The 21,567-nt window shown below is 34.5% G+C and overlaps 1 protein-coding gene and 2 long non-coding RNA genes across 7 annotated transcripts in view; 2 read left to right on the plus strand and 1 right to left on the minus strand.

The window, feature by feature from the left end:
* Positions 1-1,669: 1,669 nt before the first annotated feature.
* The window catches only part of LOC127854454 (uncharacterized), a 45,790-nt gene continuing 25,892 nt past the window's right edge, over positions 1,670-21,567 (plus strand). Inside the window, exons 1-8 of one of the 4 annotated variants that reach the window (XM_052389496.1) lie at positions 1,670-1,765; positions 8,459-8,624; positions 11,607-11,862; positions 14,578-14,719; positions 15,720-15,819; positions 18,760-18,879; positions 19,620-19,844; positions 21,103-21,253. In XM_052389496.1, coding sequence (XP_052245456.1) covers positions 8,538-8,624; positions 11,607-11,862; positions 14,578-14,719; positions 15,720-15,819; positions 18,760-18,879; positions 19,620-19,844; positions 21,103-21,253 — 1,081 coding nt within the window. In that variant the 5' untranslated portion in view covers positions 1,670-1,765; positions 8,459-8,537. Of the gene's footprint in view, positions 1,766-5,559; positions 5,690-8,458; positions 8,625-10,777; positions 10,918-11,606; positions 11,863-14,577; positions 14,720-15,719; positions 15,820-18,759; positions 18,880-19,619; positions 19,845-21,102; positions 21,254-21,567 lie in introns of those variants that run through there. The other 3 variants (XM_052389497.1, XM_052389495.1, XM_052389498.1) reach the window with 3 other exon arrangements.
* Positions 5,105-10,669, minus strand: LOC127854460 (uncharacterized). 2 transcript variants are annotated; one of them, XR_008037079.1, is made up of 3 exons: positions 10,432-10,665; positions 9,811-9,869; positions 5,105-9,345 (listed from the first exon to the last, which is right to left on the minus strand). It is a non-coding gene; the product is annotated as an uncharacterized LOC127854460 (long non-coding RNA). The 2 variants fall into 2 exon arrangements; XR_008037078.1 differs by lacking the exon at positions 5,105-9,345 and having other exon boundaries at positions 9,693-9,869; positions 10,432-10,669.
* On the plus strand, positions 16,103-17,209 carry LOC127854461 (uncharacterized). Its single transcript, XR_008037080.1, has 2 exons — positions 16,103-16,178; positions 16,480-17,209. It is a non-coding gene; the product is annotated as an uncharacterized LOC127854461 (long non-coding RNA).

Genomic DNA, 21,567 nt, shown 5'->3' on the forward strand with positions numbered 1-21,567 from the left:
CCAACAAATATCCTCTATGTAATAAATCATAACATATCTGATAATTTGTAAACATAATATCAAACCAATAATACAAAACGCTTAGTCCAAATGTATGCAAAATGTACAGTCAAATTATATAAGGCGCACTGTCCCGATAGACTGCACAGCGTAGACTTCAAATATATTGCTAAGCACGCGGCTGCACTTTTTGGAAAAATTACTTAATTAATTTAGCGCAAACTTACCAAAGTTGTGTCTTTTGACAATGACCGGGCACTCGTCTTTGTTTTTTTGAAAATGGTTTTGAAATAATGAAGAAATTATCAAAAACGTTACCTGAAGCGACGTTTTGTTTACATCCGATTGTCCCACACATAGCCGAAAAAGTCACGTGGTTCAGGCACCTTGTAAGCGTACGGTCCTCAAATATCGCATATCATATGATCCTAATATATTGCAAAACTACAGACCTACTATATTGCAGAGCGTACTGTCCCGATATATTACAAAGCGTTCGTTAACAGATGTACCGCTATTGCTAAACGTACGGTTCACATATAATGCAAGCGTACGACCCCCATATATTGCAAAGCATTTACAAGTTTACATTCACACCTGTTGTTATAGTTTCATTTTGGTCTTTAATTAACACACGTATCTTATTTTTATCCGTCGTTATCAAACAAAAATGAGTGTATGGTGTTAATATTAGCCAATTTGTCATAACTTCAGGATGAATAAAAAATAGCACTAGACCTTTACATAAATATGTGTAATACATTTATGCATAAAGTACATATTGACGGCTATAAGAGCTCGACAACATTAGCCCGGCACTTGTGAACTCCCATAAATTATACGTTTTTGGTTGTTTCCTATATTTCCAATCGGTTTCGATCGTGTAATTTTGCCCGTTTCTGTAATTAGATTCGGGCTTGTAGCCTTGATCCAAAAACCAGCACAGAATGTGTCAGGACATTTATGAGAATCTGCTGATAACGTATTTTACCTTACCTGAAGCACATTATAATTACGACAGGTATGTTTTAAACCTACATATGACTTCCAATCATTTATATCAAACAATAAAGTACTATCCATTAAATGTTTTCCCAATAAATATACCTTTGCAATGAAAACTGATTTTCTTCTTGAACGGCCTCGAAAAAATCTTAGGTATTTCAATGACTAAAAGATTGGCTGATTTTTCTAAACTTTTTTTATAAAAAATACAAATGCAGCTATATTACTGGTTCAATCTTTAAAGTGCAGTTGCAAAGAAATGAAGGTTCCGAACTAATCTCAAAATTGAAACCTTGAAATTCTTAAATGCACCAAAAACGCGTTTAATGTGTCGAATATCATCAGGCTGAAGATCTTACGTGCTGCATCATATCCAATTTCATCATTATAAACAATTTTGATGAACCCTGCATCTTGGGTCCATTTACGATTTATTGTGACTTAAAATAAGGCAATACATTATAAATTAATATCGAATCACCACTTTTTGTAAATCAGAATAAAAACAAAGCAGATCATAACAGGAAAATTTTAAAACGTCTAGTCGGGAGGAGAACACCGCGGCCTAAATGATTCTAACCTGCTACGCGAGGCAACAATAGTTACTGCGACCGAACAATTTAGCGCTGAAATCGGGCGATTTCGTTGTTGCCGTATTTTACACCCTTCATTTTGTGACAGGTGCGCGCGCACAATAACAATCGGATACGAAAATGTAACGCGAATTATTCAAATTCAATGCAAATTAATAAAGTTATTGGTAAGTTCGCTATCTCATCTTTTACTTTTTGCATCGAACTAAGTATAAACTTACTTCTGTTAATGGTGCAAACTCAATCTTTGATAATAATCGTGATCAAAAGTGGACTATATTTCGGATTGCTAAATCGGATAATGTAATGACTAATGCAATTATTCATTCATTATTCATTAAATTGTGATCAGGTCATCATTCTATAGACACAATTTACCAATGCATAATTGAATTAAGAATTAACAATTGAGCAAACAAAATCGCTGCATCACATATGGCTTGACCCCACCCCCTTGTCACAAATTGTCACACTTCCTTCAGGGCTTTTTTTCCTTCTTTGAGACTGGCCGTGGATGGACATTTTGACATGGACAATTCACGGACAGGGACAATTCACTCTAATACGGCCGTGCAGGGACTGCCCTACGGGCAACTAGAGCGATAATTATGCTCTAACGCCCGTGATATCGCCCTACGGGCCCAGAAAAGCGAAGATCAAGTCGCCCGAGATTTTTTAGTAAACAAGTCCGGAAAAGCGAAAATCAAGCCCCCCGATTATTATTGCCAAATGCGTGCTGCCGCCCGCAGGCAATTATGCAAGTTTATTGTTTGTTGTTTATCTAACAGTTACACAATATACCCCCCCACGGATCGTTAATTCACCGTGACAAAGCAGTCTCTTAATATTGGTTGCTGTAACAACACACTCGTGCCTCTTCGCGTGTGCCGTGAGTTGTCTAATGATAACGTGATAATTGATTGACCATCCGATAATCGCAGGTTTTTTCGCGGACTGCACGGTTAAAGAAAGTCGGCAAAATTAATTAAAGAAAAACAAAATTGATCAAAGGTCTATTAATTACGTAGATCCACTATTTAAGTCCAGCAAGTTTTGTCAGTTTGTTAATCCACTGATATTTACAAGTATTAAACACCCGTCTTATATAAACTGGAATCACAGTTCATTTTTTATACTAACAAGTCATAATACTACACATAGACATTGAGAAAACACATTTCCTCGATTATATATAAATTATCCGAGTAGAATTATTTAAATTGCTACGTCATGACCATCGACATCAGGGATGGAAACTAACGTTTTACAATTGGTTGACCACACGGGCAACCATCTTTTCTATTTTGGTTGCCCAGCTAAAGACTAACGAGCCCAGTACAATGTACATGTAGTGTCATTTGTATCAAATACTTTCTTTAAATAAAAGATAACTGAACAAAATTGCTTACATTACACACTTTCTGTGTATAATGTCTTAATATGAGTCTGAGTTGAATAATTTCCTTGGCCTTTATGAATAAATATTATTAAAATTATTAATCAACAGTCTCCAATTTTATTAAATGTTTAATTGTTCTTGAATGTTTCAAGCTTGAAAAAGCTAGTTGCCCGGCTGGACTACCAACATTTGAAATTAAGTTGCCCAGGCTAAAATTGCCCCGGGCTCACGGGCAACCACTTATTTCCATCCCTGGACATTGCAAATGGCAGACGTATTCAGGGTTTTTTTTTACTAAGAAAGTGACGCCGATAATCGGCGTCTTCCCCTACCAGAATTTTTCCCCTAAAACTACCATTTCCCCTCCAAAAATATTATTTTTTACCAAAATATAATATTTTACCCTCAAAGAAATGTTTTTTTCTTTCTTTTGGGAAGTCGACACTTATCCTATTTGTACCATGTACAACGATCTCGCTCTCTCTCTCTCCCGACGAACACTCAAATCTGGGAATCCCAGTGATTCTATATATAGCTCTTAAATTACGTCATGGAAACCGAGCAACTAATCGTATTAATCATGTGACTATTTTACTGGATTCCGGTCTTGCGCGAGAAATGTGATTCGTCAAATAATTACCGGAAACCAGTCGAGTTTTCATCCGGGTTATGTGAAAGCCAAGATGGGTATAAACGTTAAAACAGAAAAAAAGTCTCACAATTGGCGTTCATACACAAACAAAATAAAACGTTCAGACTCGGAAAATATTAATTGCGTTGACGCATTTTTTAAGAATGAATCATCAAAAACCGTTGAAACCCAGCAGGATTCGGAGGTACATGTAATCAACATCGATTAATACTGTCGGATTATTGTGAAAGTGAAAGTAGACAATCGGCAGCTGCCGCACCTTTCCCTTCCAATACTGTAGCAGATCTAGATCGTCAACCCATTCATCATGAAATTGAAATCACAATATTGAAATCGTTCCCCGGCCCCAGTTGAAAACATTTCCCATTATTAGATCTACCCCTGCAACTTTATTTAGGTCTTTGACTTTAATATCATACTTGTTCATGTGTTTATGAACAAAAAGGTCAGAGACATGTCTCTTTTTCTAAAAAAAACAAACCTGAAGTCTGTAGGCGAGTTATAGACATTGAAATGAACAGTTTTTATTTTTTCCCCAAATATGTCTTTTTCGCGCTCGATTTTCCCCTTTTACCCAGCGTCCAGCGTCTTCCCCTTTTTCTAAAAAAAACCCCTGGTATTGTAACATTCAACACGCGTTCAATTCAAAGCTGGCGATTCAAATTACAAGTAATTGCAATTAAATAATGGAGAAAGCATTAACTGGATTTAACAAACATTTGATAAGGTTTGTTAAACCAGATAACAACAAGGACAATTTGGATTATTAAAGTTAAACAGGTAACTTAGGCATTCTTAAGTGTACATATTTCGGACATGTATAGTAGTTATAGTATTCGGATAAACAGTAATATATGTTCTATGCATTACGATTGTGTTTTGTTTCAAAAGCTATCATAGGGATGATGGTAATATAATGACAATAAATGTGATGAAAAGATGCTACCGGTACATATCATAAATGTGTTAAATGACTTAAATGTGTCATGATGAAGTAGATTTCAATGAGAATTTATTGTTTAAAAAAATAAATAAACATAGTATAAAGATAGAAATAAAAAATTTTGTGAAATGAACATGTTTTGTTTTTGATATTGTTCGCACAACATCTCCCTGATTTTCCAAACTTCTCCCTGTTTCGTAAAAAAGGAGAAGTAACTTCTCCCTATTTTTAAGGCCTAGGGTAGTCCCTGTGATTTTTTACAAAAAACGGACATTTTGTGCTCAAAACTGTCAAAAAATGGACATTTCACAATTTAAAATTAAGTTTCGTTTAACCGTTTTTCATTTCGATTTTGCAATTTTTGTTTACTAATCGTTTAAATGATGTCATTGTTTCAATCGATTACAAACGTGAATCAATTAAAATTTTAAAAACCGGTGCATATTAGTTTATCCAAACAAAATAGCATCGCGCAACTCGCGGTACTATACAAAAAAGATAAAAAAACACACCAAATAATCCATATTTATTGAAATTTAGGATAACCATAAAAAAGCTGAAGCTTCTACAGAAGGGTACCTGTGTAAGTGTTTTTACAATGCACAATTAAAACGGACATGGATTAAGTTATGAGGAAAGTAATCTGATTTTTTTATGCAAATGAAAGCATTGGTAACCGAGAGCAAGACTTGTTATTCTATATCTTATCCATTTGCAATTATTGTAAATATTGGTTCAAATGAAGTATAACTGTGATCCATTCACATGAACATGTTTAACAGTTTCAGTATTATAATGTTCTGGGAACGATATATTTTAGTTAAGATACCAACTATTTCTGAAATCAAAAGTAGTTCTTTCACGCGTTGTACTATATTTCAGATATGTTAAAATTCGGACATCTAAATATAGTGATATTTATGTGTTGATTTGTTGTTGATAGTTTGTAAAAATATGTTTTGTGTTATTTCAGACAACAAGAATAAATGGTTGCAATTATCCTGTGCCTTTTAGTCAAGAAATAGATGTAAAAAATGTTCATTTAATTGGACCTGGAAATCAACCACCAAAGATAACAGAAAACCTTTTAACAAAAGGTGTTGTTTTAGAATTTGTGAAATTTGATAATAAACAGAAGTTGATTTATAACATGTCCAAATGACCAAATGTAACTGTTTAACAATTTGAATTAAGATGCTTGATTTCTGATTTTTTATTCATTTTTCCTTTCATATGATGTACATTTGTGTGATTCTAGGTTTCAATAAATAATTCAGATACATGTACATTTATGCAGTCACTTATAGGGGAATGGTGGCGGGGCCCGTCCAAAGGGGAAAAAATGCGTCATTTTTTAGGAAAAGGGGAAAATTAAAAATTCACTCTTTTATAAGTAATGATATTTATTATTTGAATACACATGTTTGTATGAATATAATATTCACAGTAGAATGTCCCTGTCCTTTTTCTGAAATATATATATCATTGATTTTTTCAACATTAGTTTCAGACAGTTCAGCCTTCATGCACAGTCTCAGTTTTCTTAGCCATTTTGAGTCGAATTTAGTTTTTTTTAAATCGATTAAATGGCAAATTTGAGCATTTTTTTTCAATAAAATGAACCAAATTGGAATGTTTTTATCAACAAATATTGACAAATATAGATACATCAGGCCTTTTCCTGGCCATTTTGGGAGAAAAATGCAATTCATGTGAAAAGTCCACTGATTTGGAAAAATTAATCTAATATAATATAACACTTTATAATAATTAAAAATCATATAAATTATAGTTATATACTTTGTTAGTTATATATGAAATAAATTTGAGATATATTTGTCATGATTATGAAACAGTTCTTTCTAAAAAAAAATAATTATTGTTTATTTATTTGAACTTCTGGAGGAGATTTTTTTTACAAAATTGGGGAAAAATATATACTCTTTTTTGAGGGGAATGGGGCCGAATATTGGCCCAGAAATTGCCATAAAAAAATACTGGCAGGATACTGTTACATTATTGTTAACAAATATTATATTATGTTGGTTATCTGGTTTATCAAGTGAAAAAAGTTATTTATATAAAAATAAAGCTTATTAAGACTTATGAAGGTACTTGTTGTTATTTATGTATTAAGTAACATACTTATAAAAGTAATAAAAAAATACAGTCAATGCCATCATTCATTAATGTAGTAAGGTTCTTTAAATGATTGCTCTTATTAATAAAGTCGGAATAACCAGCGGTTTTCACACCGCGATAAAGTTGCACAACTTTTTTGGGGCCAGTAAAACCCCTGAATATAATATTCATACAAGGAATATATGATTTTATTACATTATTTAAGGACATTTTCATAATATTTAAGAGTTAAACATGCTTTTGTTATACTTATGCATTGATTTCTGAATTTCACAATTTGTACAAGTTTGCGATTGGTTTTTCACAATTTTCAGTAGTTCGCGACTCATGTTTTCACAATTTTGAAAAGTTTGCGACTCATTTTTCACAAAATGAGGGGGCTAGGGCCGCTTCACAAAATCAGCAAAAAAAGCCCTGTCCTTACACACCCACCTTCTCCTGGAGCTGATATACTTAATGGACGGCCCCTCAACATTTCTAATACAATTATAAAGGCTTGGTTTTGTTGAGTTGTGGGTCATTTTTAAGTCTTGGCTATAGAGAATGTGTGAAATCACTTGATAAAATGTTCGCTGATCATAATGCAGTTCGTTCCAGTTAAAAGTTTAACATAGTCACCATTGTTTTTCTGATAAAAAATTAATACCATCAGGTAAATAAATTTATACAATATTTGTGATGTAACATCTTTACAAAAATTACAAAAATTACCCACAACTCAAAAGGGGTATAGTATACATCCAATATTTTCCGCAGTAAATACATAGGAACAAAAAACAACAAATCAAACATGAATAAGATAGATCGGAAATACCATCAAAAGCAACAATACGTTAAGTTTTTATCATTTAAAATTATTGGAGTTTAAATCACAAAAATAAATAAATATCAGTAATCAGTTCACATTTATTTCCAAGCACTATAGAGCTTTTTTGCCTAAAAAATCAATAAAGCTTTAAGAATTGTTTGAGTCTGATCAAAACAATAATCAAAATAAATTAGTGGTGTGCAATCCCCAGAGAATTTTAACAATATTTATAATGTTGGACCCAAGAACTGGCAAGCAGACTACACACACACACACACCAGTAAATAAGTTGCATATGACATTTTTCTAAGATGGATTTTATAAGAATTGGGCTTCAAAGTATTTTTCTATCCTTTTTGTAAATAACTAAGAATCAACTGGCAGCGAGACGATGTTTTATTTCAGATTTAACAAGTAGGCATCACAGGTTTGTTTGTTAACAAAAGCCAGGGGGCATAAACAAAATACTTTGGGAATAGCAGACCTGCGAGAATATACTGGGATTTGCATGTGATTTTTATGTGGAACCGCAAATCGGGTTGTCCAGGGGTTCATTCCTGAGATTCACATAAATTCGTCAAAAAATTGGGAATGGGGTACGACTGATTCTGCGGACATTTTTGCAAGCGATTTGCGTAGTAAAAATCAGTCGGCAGAATTCTCCTCCCCTCGGACTTCACCTCAATCACACCACTGATGTACATGTTCTATTATTTTTGTCAAGTTGTAAGTGCTTAAAAATGCTAATTCTTGATTTTTATTTAAAAAGAGCAAGACCTTGTTCAAAACAAAAACTGCAATCAAATACTAAAATGTAACAAAATAAAAGAGCCTTATATGTCTTCCTACTATTTTCAGTAAAATTGTTGCAGATCTATTTTCATGAATTTATTTGAATGTCATTGTTTAATTGTAGATTGAAAATGAGGTGAAATAGTAAGAGGAAAGGAAGTAAATTGACTCGACCACAGGAGCATATCCTGGAAAGATTAGAAATGACCAGGATTGTCTTCCCCTGTGACCACCCATACTGGTGGATAATCAAGGACAAGCTGATTTCACTGAGAAATGACTGTTTACAGGTGTGTACATAAATTACTGTTTACATGTGTGTACAGAACTAGCTGTTTACAGGTTTGTACATAAATTTATGTTTACAGGTGTGTACATACATAGCTGTTTACATGCATGTACATAAATTGCTGTTAACTGGTCTGTAAAGAAATTGCTGTTTACAGGTGTGTACATAAAATAGCTGTTTACAGGTGTGAACACAAATAACTGTTTACAGGTGTGTACATAAATTGCTGTTTACAGGCCTGTACAAAAATTGATGTTTACAGGTTTGTACATAAATTGCTGTTTACAGGTGTGTACAGAAATCGTTGTTTACAGGTGTGTACAGAAATCGCTGTTTACAAGTGTGTACATAAATAGCTGTTCAGAGAAACATGAAATACACTTTTCATTATAAGGAGTTTACAGGTGTTTTAAAAAATAGCAAATTTGGCAAGAAATCAAGAGGTTCTTTTTTATTACTGATGAGCATAAACATTGTTCAGCAATGCCAATAAAAATCTAACAATCATACATTCAATGTAGCATACTTAGGATTCACAGGTTCATGCTACATGTTATTCTTTGGCCTCTTATTAAAAATATCAAATTTTCATGACTAATCCATGCACTATTTATTCGGCTGAGCTGGGAATCCTTCCTGCGATTCTTGAATGCGCTGGCCTGGCTGTGACTTCGTAGCCTTGAATCTCACCAGTTTCACACTTAAGCCTCCATTTTTGGAACCTGAAGAAATAAAGTACATGCTAACAATGGACACTTTAATGTATGGTTACAACAACAATGCTATCAAACAACTTTGAAGTAATGACATGTTAGAATATTTCACCACCTTCAAGTGGGCAAAGGACTACATTTAATCTCACTTTTGAGTCTTTGTAGAATTGACAAGTACAATTGATAAGTGTTTATGCTGTACAGACTTAAAACAATTCATGATCTTTCAGGGTTCCCTCTGGGCTTTCAAAAGTTGTCGCCACTTACTTTCGCCAAATTAAAAAAGTTGTCGCCACACTGGGGCTACATTTGGGCAATGAAGATCATGTTATTATAATACAAACAAAAACTGAGCATTTACAGTATGTTAAAGGAATTGATTTAATAACAGTAGTATTAATAATAACAACACATTTAACATTGTTAATTAAATAAAGGCACATTCAATCAGTTGTAACTCTTGTTGATTGACACCTTCTTAGCAGCCTGAATATGTTGCCACAGTTTTGGTGCTTCAGAAGCTTTGTGGTATTCTGAAAATACAAAAAGGGAAATATAATATTAATATAATACTAATAATAATCAATGAATGTGAAGTATATAAATAATATAAATGTGTGCTAGCATATGATCTACTACATAGAGCCCTTAACACAACAGTCAAATAAAATAAGCATTTGTGTATATCAAATGTCAAATTGATTTCCATGTGCTAAACTATGTTTAGCATATTTTTTTAAGGTACATCCGGTAGTGAATGAATTGATAAGTGTTGAGGATATAAAGAGTTCACACAGCATAGATTGTGTGTTGGAAATCATATTGAAGGAAATGAAATTCTGATAAATAACTGTCTTTGTTTGGTTTTTGTTTGTTAGCTGGTGAACAATAGCGGTGGGAACGTTTGCATTTTGAATGAGTCTCAAAATAAGCAGCATCTAATGTTCACTTTCTAAAAGTCGTTTTACACTCTGAACTTGCCATTTTGACGAGTGAAACAGCAATATGTCACCGTTTAAATAGAACCAATAGATGTAAAATGTTTTACTATTTTCTATAATTACACCGATTTTTCTAAAAACAATCGATACTTACCTTTTTGATTGTCATTGTTGTCAATTTAACGGTCTTGAATCTGCTTCGAACACTGTGACAAACACTTCACATTTAAGCGCAAAGTCGGTATATTTCAATATTGCCTTATCTCTGAAGCAATAAAACTGCCGACCAATTAAGATAACTTGCAACAACACCCCAGATAATCGCAATTATCACCATAACATTCCACTTTGCGGTAGTCGGCAGTCAGCACCACGCTCCATTGATTACAGCTGTATCGCTTACACCATGGAAATCTATAGTATTACGACTGCCGTAAAGCGGCTGTTAAACACACCGTCTTTTGTCATTTTAAGAAAATATGAACGCAGAAAAATGCCGATTTTTTTAAAATCGCCATTTACGAAATTTTGTCGCCAGATTTTTTATTTTGTCGCAATTGGCGCCAATGGCGATCGACAGCGGGAACCCTGTCTTTTCTTGAAGAAGAAAGATAATACATATTAATAAAAATAAAATACTGTAAGCTGCCATATCACAAACATTTTATTATTTTTGGCAACATTATTAGTCTATGATAATATTTAAATTACATAACTTGCAAACTTTTGTTTGGTATATTCTGAGTTGAAATTTTTCCTTGCCAGTGCCTTTTGTTAAATGTATGGCCGTTATTTTGCTCTATTCCCAATGTAATTTTTGTCCCCTACCAGTGAAACCTGAGGGGACTTATGGTTTGCGCTCTGTGTATCCTTCAGTCAGTCAGTCTGTCACACTTTTCTGGATCCTGCGATAACTTTAAAAGTTCTTAATATTTTTTCATGAAACTTGAAACATGGATAGATGGCAATATGGAGATTATGCACGTCATTTCATTTTGTTCCTACATCAAAAATTCTATGGCAACAAATAAAAATAAAAAATTCTGACAATTGGGGAGTTTCACCGGTAGGGGACCATATTGCTTGACAATAGTCTTGTTATCAATATTTTTCCTAAATGACTGCCTTAAATTCCCAAGTGAAGCTGTCCAGTAAATGTCAAAACCCAACATTTTTTTGTAAAGTAATGGAACATAAAGGTTATTTTCAAAACAATGCAATTGTTCCCTATCCATGAGGGCCCAATCCCCATTCACAATTTTTCTGGTTAAATCACACTTTTGAAATTGTTACACGCCATTTATAATTGTTTAATATTATCAATTACAGCACCATCTGGACATGCAGTCGCTGGCCGTTAGACATCAGTCCATGGTAGATTTTAGTAAAGATTGCAGTGACAGACCTCCTAAGCCCTGGTACAAGACCCTGTTTGCTGGTCTGTGCAAGTACTTTGACCAGGCTGCTCATGTCGCTGAATTGCCGACGTTCCTCGTTGAGACTTTTCCGGCCATCATAGATCTGGCGTTGGAAATAGAAATATTGCTCCCCACTGAAGGCATCAGCATTAGTTCACAACAGACTGGTATATGTTATTTAGTAACTCAACATATTAACCCTGTACCACTTAGACACATATTTTTACACATTTATAGTCCCATTGAAATTTAAATTAAATTAAAGACCTTTATTACTTGATTTAAGTTTTAAAGGCTTCATTTCAAACACTTAAATTCTGATGAGCAGCAAACAGCATAAAACCTGAACAGACTGCGAGTTACATGTACTCACAGGCTGTTCTGGTTTTATGCTGGTTGCAAAAGCCATTTTCACTTCGCTTCTTATGGGGGAAAGGGTTACAAGGGCCTTTTCACAGATTTTGGCATGTTTTGAAGTTTGTCATTAAATGCTTTATATTGATAAATTTAAACATTGGATCTAAAAAACTCCTGTAAAAATCAAGAATAAAATTAAAAAAAGAAAAAAACAGTAACCCTCAACAGGGCTCGAACCACTCACCCCTGGAGTCCTGGAGAAAAAGTCTACCATTTAGACCACTCAGTCATCCATGCTCATACAATGAGGAATGTATTTTATACTTTATATAAGCAATTACAGTATATTCAAAAAATTTAACGACAACAACAGAACTCTCCAAATTATTCAATCGTTTCGCGTTGCAACGCTTTATAATTTTCTTGTTTTTAAATTGTCCAAAGATGCATAGAATGGCTATTTTAGAGCATGGTAAATGTTCAGTATTACGGTTTCCTCAAAAATATCATAACTAAAACGAAAATGTGTGAATCTGAAACAACTTTTTTTTATTTTGTCAATTTACCAAATCATGAAAAGGCCCCTATTAGTATATATTTTTTAATTATATGTTATTGAAGGCTTCTTTGCCATATTTTGAGTGTGTATTACCAGGGGTGTGATTTTTCCGCGGATCTGCGGATTTCCGCGGATCGGGTTGTCTCGGAGGTAATTTCTGAGATTTGCGTAAATTCGTAAAAAAAATGGAGGGGTGGGGAGAGGGGGGTACATCAGATTCCGCGGACGTCTTTTATGTGCGGCCCGAAATATCCGCAGCTCTCGAAATCACTCCGCATAGTACATTGGTAGATTCTGCCTAAGCAATTTGAAACGAGCGATGTCATTGGCTGTTGTTTTCCAATCTACCAATTAAAATCGTTCTTTTTAAGTGTGTTCGATATTTCTTTTCTGGTTTGTCTGCAAATGGCGCAGTTGCAAAGCAAAAATTAAGTTTATCCAAATGACAAATATCAATCGAATTAGCGACTGTCATCATATAGTTAGATAGGATAAATGAAATGTGTCTGTCATCGATGAAGACTGCGTTTTAGATACAAGCAACACATATTTTTTTTACAAATGTGTGCAGTGAATTTGTGTCTCGGAAACCAGTGGCAGTGTTTGCAAATTGGAGTTCACTCTACTTGCGAAGTAAAACAATTTAGAAGAGTATCGTTTGAAAATGGAAATAGACAAACATGATTTGATTTATATGTTAGTGGATCTTTGTGTAATCAGATTCATATGCATATTCTGCTTTATTATGTTTGTCACACTGTTCAGTTAACTGAAATAGCATTGAAATGTAGATGTGAAATGCAAGATTTTAAAAGGTAAACACATTAAAATATATTAATTTTACTCAGTTTAATACATCATTAACTCAACAAGAACACTCAAGTGTGTTTGTTTATATTTATTAATGTTTTCCCCGTTTGATATTTAATTAAATAAGTCCATTTACTGTGAATACATTGAACAACTGCTGTTTTTGATCACAGTAAATATTGTTTACTTTGCATCCTCAGTAAGTGAAATGTGAAGTTAAACAGGTTTTCATAAAGAAATAGTGTTATGAAGTTCAAGAAATTGTTTATTTTAATGTATGTTTTATTTTAATGTCTGTTTTAAGGTTTGTCATTGCGTTATTCGCGCGATTCGCCTAGTCAAAATCAGTCGACAGAATTTTCCTCCCCTCTGACTTCGCCTCAATCACACCCCTGATTACAGTGAAATGCTGACAAACTGTTACATTTTTATTACAAATGTTTTTAAATGGAAGAATAGCAACACGTCTACACAAATGTGTATTTTAATGCATTTAATATTTTTGCATTGTGTTTCAACAATAACTATGAATGAGAAAAGCATACCGGTAATTTCTTTATCAAGCTTAAAAGCTAACCAGTAGTTAAGAAATTATTTCAAACAGAAAATGCTTGTGTTGAAATTAAGTTATGATAATAATAACAGGTATTTCTAAGGCCATAAATATTCGGTAATCCATATAACTCTTTCAGTGCGGGAACTGAATTTTGAAGGCCTGTGCAAACAGTTTGGATCCAGATGAGACGCCACAGCACGTGGCGTCTCATCAGGATCCAAACTGTTTGCTATTCTGATAGTATTCTTTGAAAAAAATGGAAGAAAATGCTAATTTTAGAAATTTAGCAGACACCATTTTAGCAGACGACAAATTTCCCAGCATGCAAAGGGTTAAGAATGTTTAAAGAAAATTGGGCGTTAGACATGTGTGTTTAGTGATGTCTCAGATTAGTCTGTGCTGTTTGCACAGGCTTATCGGGAAGGACACTTTCCACCTAAACTGGATTTTCTCTATGAAGAGACTTCCCTCCCACAAAAACACCATAACAGAGGAAAGTGTTGTCCCTGTTTTGCCTGTGTACACTGCACATCTGGAACGAAACTTTTGGTACATTATTGAAGCCCAGTTTTTGTAGAATGAGATAAATTTGCTTTCCAGCTGGAAGAAGAGAAATTTCGAGACCATTATGTTGGTCAATAGTTGCCTGTGCGTTTCTTTGCCTATTCCCGAATGAAGAGCGTGGATTTCAAGCAAAACTGGGTACAATCAACTTCAACAAGTTCTTTCACTTCCTGCCCATGTAAGTTTTGTTGAAAATATCTTAATCAGACTCATTTCTAAAGAAAAATATGTTCTTTTTTTTATAAAGTTTATAAAAATCATTTTTAACTAAATAATTTAAAATTTGCTTACTTTATTAAAATAATTATTTTCAAGAAGACCCTGCAAAATCATTGATAATTTTCAGTGTTAAGTGGGAAATGTAATTAATATTTTTATGTAATCACATTATCATTTTGAAATTATCCAGTAAATCCCATTAAAATGTTAACAAACAGTATGCAAGAATGAAATGCAATGCTTCAGTGATACATTTTAATCGTCTCATGATCATATAAAACAAATATTTTCTCTTGTGGATGTGCCTCTCATGAAAGGTTTTATTTCTCTTACTATTTGTTATTTAAAATGATGTACAGAAATCAACAAATATCCACTACTTAACCACTCAGAGAATTAACTGCATTTGGTTTAACTGACTGTTAACATTTAATTACTTCCTGCTGTTTACTGATTAGTCAAAATGTGTGCAATGATTGACATTGGAGCCTTGTTCAGAGAAAACTAGTTTAACCCTTTGAGCGCTGGAACCGGATTTTGAAGGCCTTTGCAAACAGTTTGGATCCAGATGAGACGGAAATTGGCGTCTCATCAGGATCCAAACTGTTTGCTATTCTGAAAGTATTCTTTGAAAAAAATCGAAGAAAATGCTAATTTTAGAAATTCAGCAGAAGTTTTTTTAGCAGACTACAAATTTCCCAGCATGCAAAGGGTTAATACATGTGCATAACTGTCGTCCCAGATTAGCCTGTTCAGTCTGCACAAGCTAATCAGGGACAACACCTTCCGCTTTATTTTTTGTTGGTTTAAACAAAGTCTCTTTGTAGTGTATCTGTAAAAATGTTGTCCCTGATTAACCTGTGTGGACTGCACAGGCTAATCTGGTATGAAACTTTACGCACATGCATTTAGCCTGGTTCTCCCAAAGCAAGGCTCATGTCTGTGTTGTTCTGTTTAAGGCCGTCACAGTGTGCCAAGCTGCAGTGTATTTTGACTTTCTTTGAGAGGATTAAGGCAGAGAGGGACAGACTCCCTGGTTGTGTTGTCTTTGCCAGACAGGTGAGTTTTGGGCACTTAGATGTTACTGTATAGAAAGTGTGCAGTTCTTTAGCCAGGATTTGAAAAGGGAAGGATGCTAATTTGTCATATTATCCTTCTGGCATAATTTCCATATAGTATTTTTATAGTTTTTATATATTTCACATGCATGTAACATACATTAATTTATTGTAAACATTATTTTTAGCCGGATTTTTTTCGAAAAAATCTCGGCTTATAGATTGATGTTGTCGGGCGGGCGGGGGGGCGGGGGGGGGGGGGGCGGGCGGGCGGGCGGCGTGCTCGAAAATGTTAAAGTTCTTATTTCATGGTATAACTTTGGTATGCTTGGACCTAGAGTCTTCAAACTTGACATGAAGGTTGGCCAGGATTAACAGATGACCACTGGTCATTTCAAGGTCATTCATTTGAAGGTCAAGGTCACTGTGACCTTCAATATAAAAAATGTTAAAGTTGTTATAACTTTGGTATGCTTGGACCTAGAGTCTTGAAACTTGACATGAAGGTTGGCCATAACTAGTTAGTAACCACTGGTCATTTCAAGGTCATTCATTTGAAGGTCAAGGTCACTGTGACCTTGAATGTAAAAATGTTAAAGTTCTTATTTCATGGTATAACTTTGGTATGCTTGGACCTTGAGTCTTCAAACTTGACATGAAGGTTGGCCAGGATTAACAGATGACCACTGGTCATTTCAAGGTCATTCATTTGAAGGTGAAGGTCACTGTGACCTTCAATATAAAAATGTTAAAGTTGTTATAACTTTGGTATGCTTGGACCTAGAGTCTTGAAACTTGACATGAAGGTTGGCCAGAACTAGTAAGTAACCACTGGACATTTCAAGGTCATTCATTTGAAGGTCAAGGTCACTGTGACCTTGAATGTAAAAATGTTAAAGTTGTTATAACTTTGGTATGCTTGGACCTAGAGTCTTGAAACTTGACATGAAGGTTGGCCAGAACTAGTAAGTAACCACTGGACATTTCAAGGTCATTCATTTGAAGGTCAAGGTCACTGTGACCTTGAATGTAAAAATGTTAAAGTTCTTATTTCATGTTATAACTTTGGTATGCTTGTACCTAGAGTCTTCAAACTTGAAATAAAGATTGGCCAGTACTAGAAGATGACCACTGGTCATTTCAATGTCATTCATTTGAAGGTCAAGGTCACTGTGACCTTAAATGTTAAAATGTTAAAATTGTTATAACTTTGGTATGCTTGGACATAGAGTCTTCAAACTTGACATGAAGGTTTGCAAGCACACTTAGATGACCACTGGTCATTTCAAGGTCATTCATTCTAAGGTCAAGGTCACTGTGACCTTGAATGTAAAAATGTCTGGATTTCTGTGTAGGTATGTGAAAGCAAAACAATAAATAGTATTATTTCATCTAAGTTTATTTTCTTACATTTGATAATGAAATTGATGGAAACTTCAAACAATATGTTACTAATTTGCTAATAAAAAAATTGAGATAAAACTTTCCTAATTGTCAATTCAAGTTCATATTTGTGACCTTAAATGTTATTGTTGTTCATGTATATGCATGCATTCAAAACATAACACAAGGTTTGCTCATGCCTTGAAAAGTACTTACATTTCATTTTGACCTTTGAACAATATTTCAGTAATTTAAGTATTGCATTGACAAAAACACGAAAGGTACTTTCCTGTCATTTAAATCAAAAATCCGGCTTCAATGCGGTCATCTCCGACCGCGGAACTCTTGTGTAAGTCATAAAATAAGTTTATGTTGAACATGTAATTAATTTATTAAATCTTCAAGTACAATTTCCTGCATAATTATGTGATCTGATATAAAAATAAAAATAAATGCATGGTGGGATTCAGAGACCTAGCTAGAGCACTGATGTATTACTTTGCAAGAAATGGGGTTTTGTCAGATTCCCACATCTGAATTTAGAATACCAGGGCTTTTTAGCGTTGTTTATGTATAAGACGGATACCCATGACATGGGGAATTTTAGCTTCTGTGTACTTAATTCTTGATTTGTAACCTTTGAACAATTATTTATAAAACTTTAAAATGAATTTAAAAAGTAGCATAAAAGTATCATTTTTATGGATATTATAAATTCAAAGTCAACAGATATTATAAATTCAAACTTGTGATTTCTTTACTCAACAGCTCTGTTTGTTAACATTTGAAAGTCAAACCAAAGTAGCCAATAATGGGACTTTATTTGGTGTAAAACGATATTTTTGACATTGGGAATATGACTGCAAAATAGCTGAAAAATCCAAAAAAGCCCTGAATATGTATCATTAATTTAAGATAGTTTGTAAATAATTAAATTGGTTCTGGTTGGCAATGAGCATATTTATTTGTCTGTGCTAATAATTTATCCAGGGCCTGTAACTTGAAAAATTGAACATCACACATTATTTAGTGAAAGTAAAAAGTACCATACTTAAGGGTTCTAAAATTATCCTGTTTTCTAGCAGTCTCAAGTAAAGAAGTACCTTGTCTTATGCCATTAAAATTCTACAATTTGACCTATAATGCCTATAAGATGCTACAAAATTCGACCTATTATGCCTATTATATCATATATTTGACCTATTATGTCTATAAGATCTTACAATTTTAATTACTATGTTATGAATATCCAATGATTTGACCTATAATGCTGTAAAGATCCTACAATTTGACCAACAATACAGTGAAGATCCTAATTTGTTACCTACATATCTGTTTCCTATTATTCCATGAATATCCTACAAATTGACTTACACTGCCTATAAAATCCTACAAGTAACTTCTATGCTATGAAAACCCTACAATTTTACCTACTGTAGGGTAGGGATCCAACAATTTTACCTACTATACCATTATTATCCCATTTGGTCAATTTGTAGCCATGGGCTGATTTGGCCAATCCCAGAGTAAGCACTGTACAATTTGACCTGTTTGCCAGGTGATCAAGCCTGAAGAGTTGCCTACCCTGGATACTTGGCTCAACTGCTCCAGCCCCCTGTGTCCAGTGGTGGTCCACGAGGAGGGGCTCATAGAGGACGCAGGCTGTCATACCATTGAGGTGGGAGTTGGGAAAACAGGGTTTAATGTATGTGTGTTAAGTGTCGTCCCAAAATAGCCTGTGAAGTCAGTGATCAGGGATGACACTTTCCACCTGAATTGGATATTTTCTAAGAAGAAACTTTATTTCAACCTAGTATACCATGACAGCGGAAAGTGTCATCCCTTATGAGCCTTTGCAGACTGCACAGCCTCGGCTAATCTGGGACAACACTATACGCACATGCATTAACCCTTGCAGTGCTGGAACCGAATTTTGAAGGCCTTTGCAAACAGTTTGGATCCATATGAGACTCCACAGAACGTGGCGTCTCATCAGGATCCAAACTGTTTGCTATTCTGATAGTATTCTTTGAAAAAAATCGAAGAAAATGCTAATTTTAGAAATTCAGCAGACAACATTTTAGCAGATGACAAATTTCCCAGCATGCAAAGGGTTAAGCCCTGTTTTCCCAGAACGGGGCTCATGTTGTCAACAGTACTCAGTTTCAGTGATAAGAAACGAGCACAAGTCTGCAGATTCTCAGTTTCGTGTATGAAGGCTGTGTAATATTTGTTTTGTCTCAAGTAATAATATAAGGACTTGGGCTTGCTTGGTTGAAGTGCTTCAATTCCATTGTTTTAATCATCAAAAGGTTACATTGCAAATGTCTCAAGGAAGGATTAACATGGGTTAATAATGGATGACTATTTGAATACAAAAATGTGTTCATTAAACAAATTTAACTTTGTTTGTTGCAGGTGGATTTCGCTAACCGCCATGTGGGAGGTGGTGTTCTAAACAAAGGTCGGGTACAAGAAGAAATACGTTTCACTGTGTGCCCAGAACTTCTTGTCTCGATTCTATTTATGGAAGAAATGGCCGAGAACGAGGCTATCATTATCAGCGGCTTTGGTCAGTTTTCTGTGACATGCGGTTACGCAGCGGGGCTGGTGTTTGTGAGCATGTACAAGGATGATGCGAAGGTAAATAAATATGTATCAATCCTTTTTTTAAACATCCGCTTAGTATGGAGAGTACCAGGGTGATCTTTATTAAGGAATAAATTAATGTGAAAGTTCAAACACTGTCAGCACTCAAAGCCAGAATATGATTATGATTTGAATACATGTATTAAGAAATGTGATACATGTGCCATTCAGGGACGAAACTTTCCTCTTGAATGGTATTTTTCGTGTAAAGGAAATCTTTTCTCAGCTCAAGTCCAGTGAAGGTGGAAAGTGTTGTGCCTGATTAGCCTGTGCAGACTGCACTGGCTAATCTGTGACTAGCGATTTTTTTCCTTTTTTATAAAGTTACCGAAATTGGAACTTTCCCAATTAGCAAAAAAATAAAAATTTCCCAATTACTGTCGAAAAATTAATAAAATGCAACATTTATTTAGTTTCCCTATCTATGGCTTGAACCTTAGTTAATATAATATTGACAACTTAACAACATTTAGTTATCAATTTTAAAGTATTTGGGAGAAAAAAAATAAAATCCACCAATTTCCCAATATGAGGACTCCACGACACAAATTTTCTCAAATTCAGGGTTTTTCCAGCATAACTTTCCCAATTCTGCAGGTACTGGTACTTTTCCCAATGGGGTAAAAAAATCACTGGGACAACACTATTCACTCATGCATTAACCCTTTCAGTGCGGGAACCGAATTTTAAGGGCCTTTGCAAACAGTTTGGATCCAGATGAGACGCCACAGAACGTGGCGTCTCATCAGGATCCAAACTGTTTGCTATTCTGATAGTATTCTTTGAAAAAAATAGAAGAAAATGCTAATTTTAGAAATTCTGCAGACGACATTTTAGCAGACGACAAATTTCCCAGCATGCAAAGGGTTAAGATCTGTTTTCTTAGAACAAGGCTCACATTCCTAATATAAAATAACAAGAGATGCGTTGGTCAGAAACACAATGCCTCCTACTGCGCTGCTTTGATACATGTTTTTTTACCTTGGAGGATGACCTTAACCTAACCTTTCACCCCTCAAAATGTGCAGCTCCATGAGATGCACATGCATGCCAAATATCAAGTTGCTATGTGAAGGGACATAGAAGATATGAGAATTTTTCGAAACCTAAATGCAAAACCTAAATGCAAAGTGTGACGGAAAGACAGACAGACAGACGGACGGACTGTCCGATCACTATATGCCCTCCTTCGGGGGCATAACAAATGAGAATTATCTCAAATACATTGGTACATTTATTTGACATTTCACAGACTGATGAGCATGGTAACCTGTTGCGGACCCTGTGTGCGATAGACGCGGTGTCCTACCGGGCAGATGACCGCTGGGGGAGTGGAGAGGGTGTGGTCGGTAGGCAGTACATGGACAGATGGGTGCTACGAGACCTCAACAAGGCTTTTGTTGGTACGACAGTGGTTTGTTGGTTCAACAGTGGTCGAATCTGGGGTCTGAATTTTTATACCCTTTCTGAAAAAATAAACAAAATTTACACATGACTTGCTAAAATATCAATTGACGGCATCCACATTTTTTATTTTTTTTTATATAATTATATTAACATCTTAATTATTGCTCTATTCAGCTCTTAAATTTAAGCTTTATTAATGACAATATTGAAAACACTTTTGTTCTTAATTTTCAATGTATTTGTTCGCAAAAAAACACACAACATCGTATTTTAAATATCAGTCAAAACGATGTGATTTTACTGAAACCTA

This window comes from Dreissena polymorpha, chromosome 13 (assembly GCF_020536995.1).
Source record: "Dreissena polymorpha isolate Duluth1 chromosome 13, UMN_Dpol_1.0, whole genome shotgun sequence".
Classification (NCBI taxonomy): domain Eukaryota; kingdom Metazoa; phylum Mollusca; class Bivalvia; order Myida; family Dreissenidae; genus Dreissena; species Dreissena polymorpha.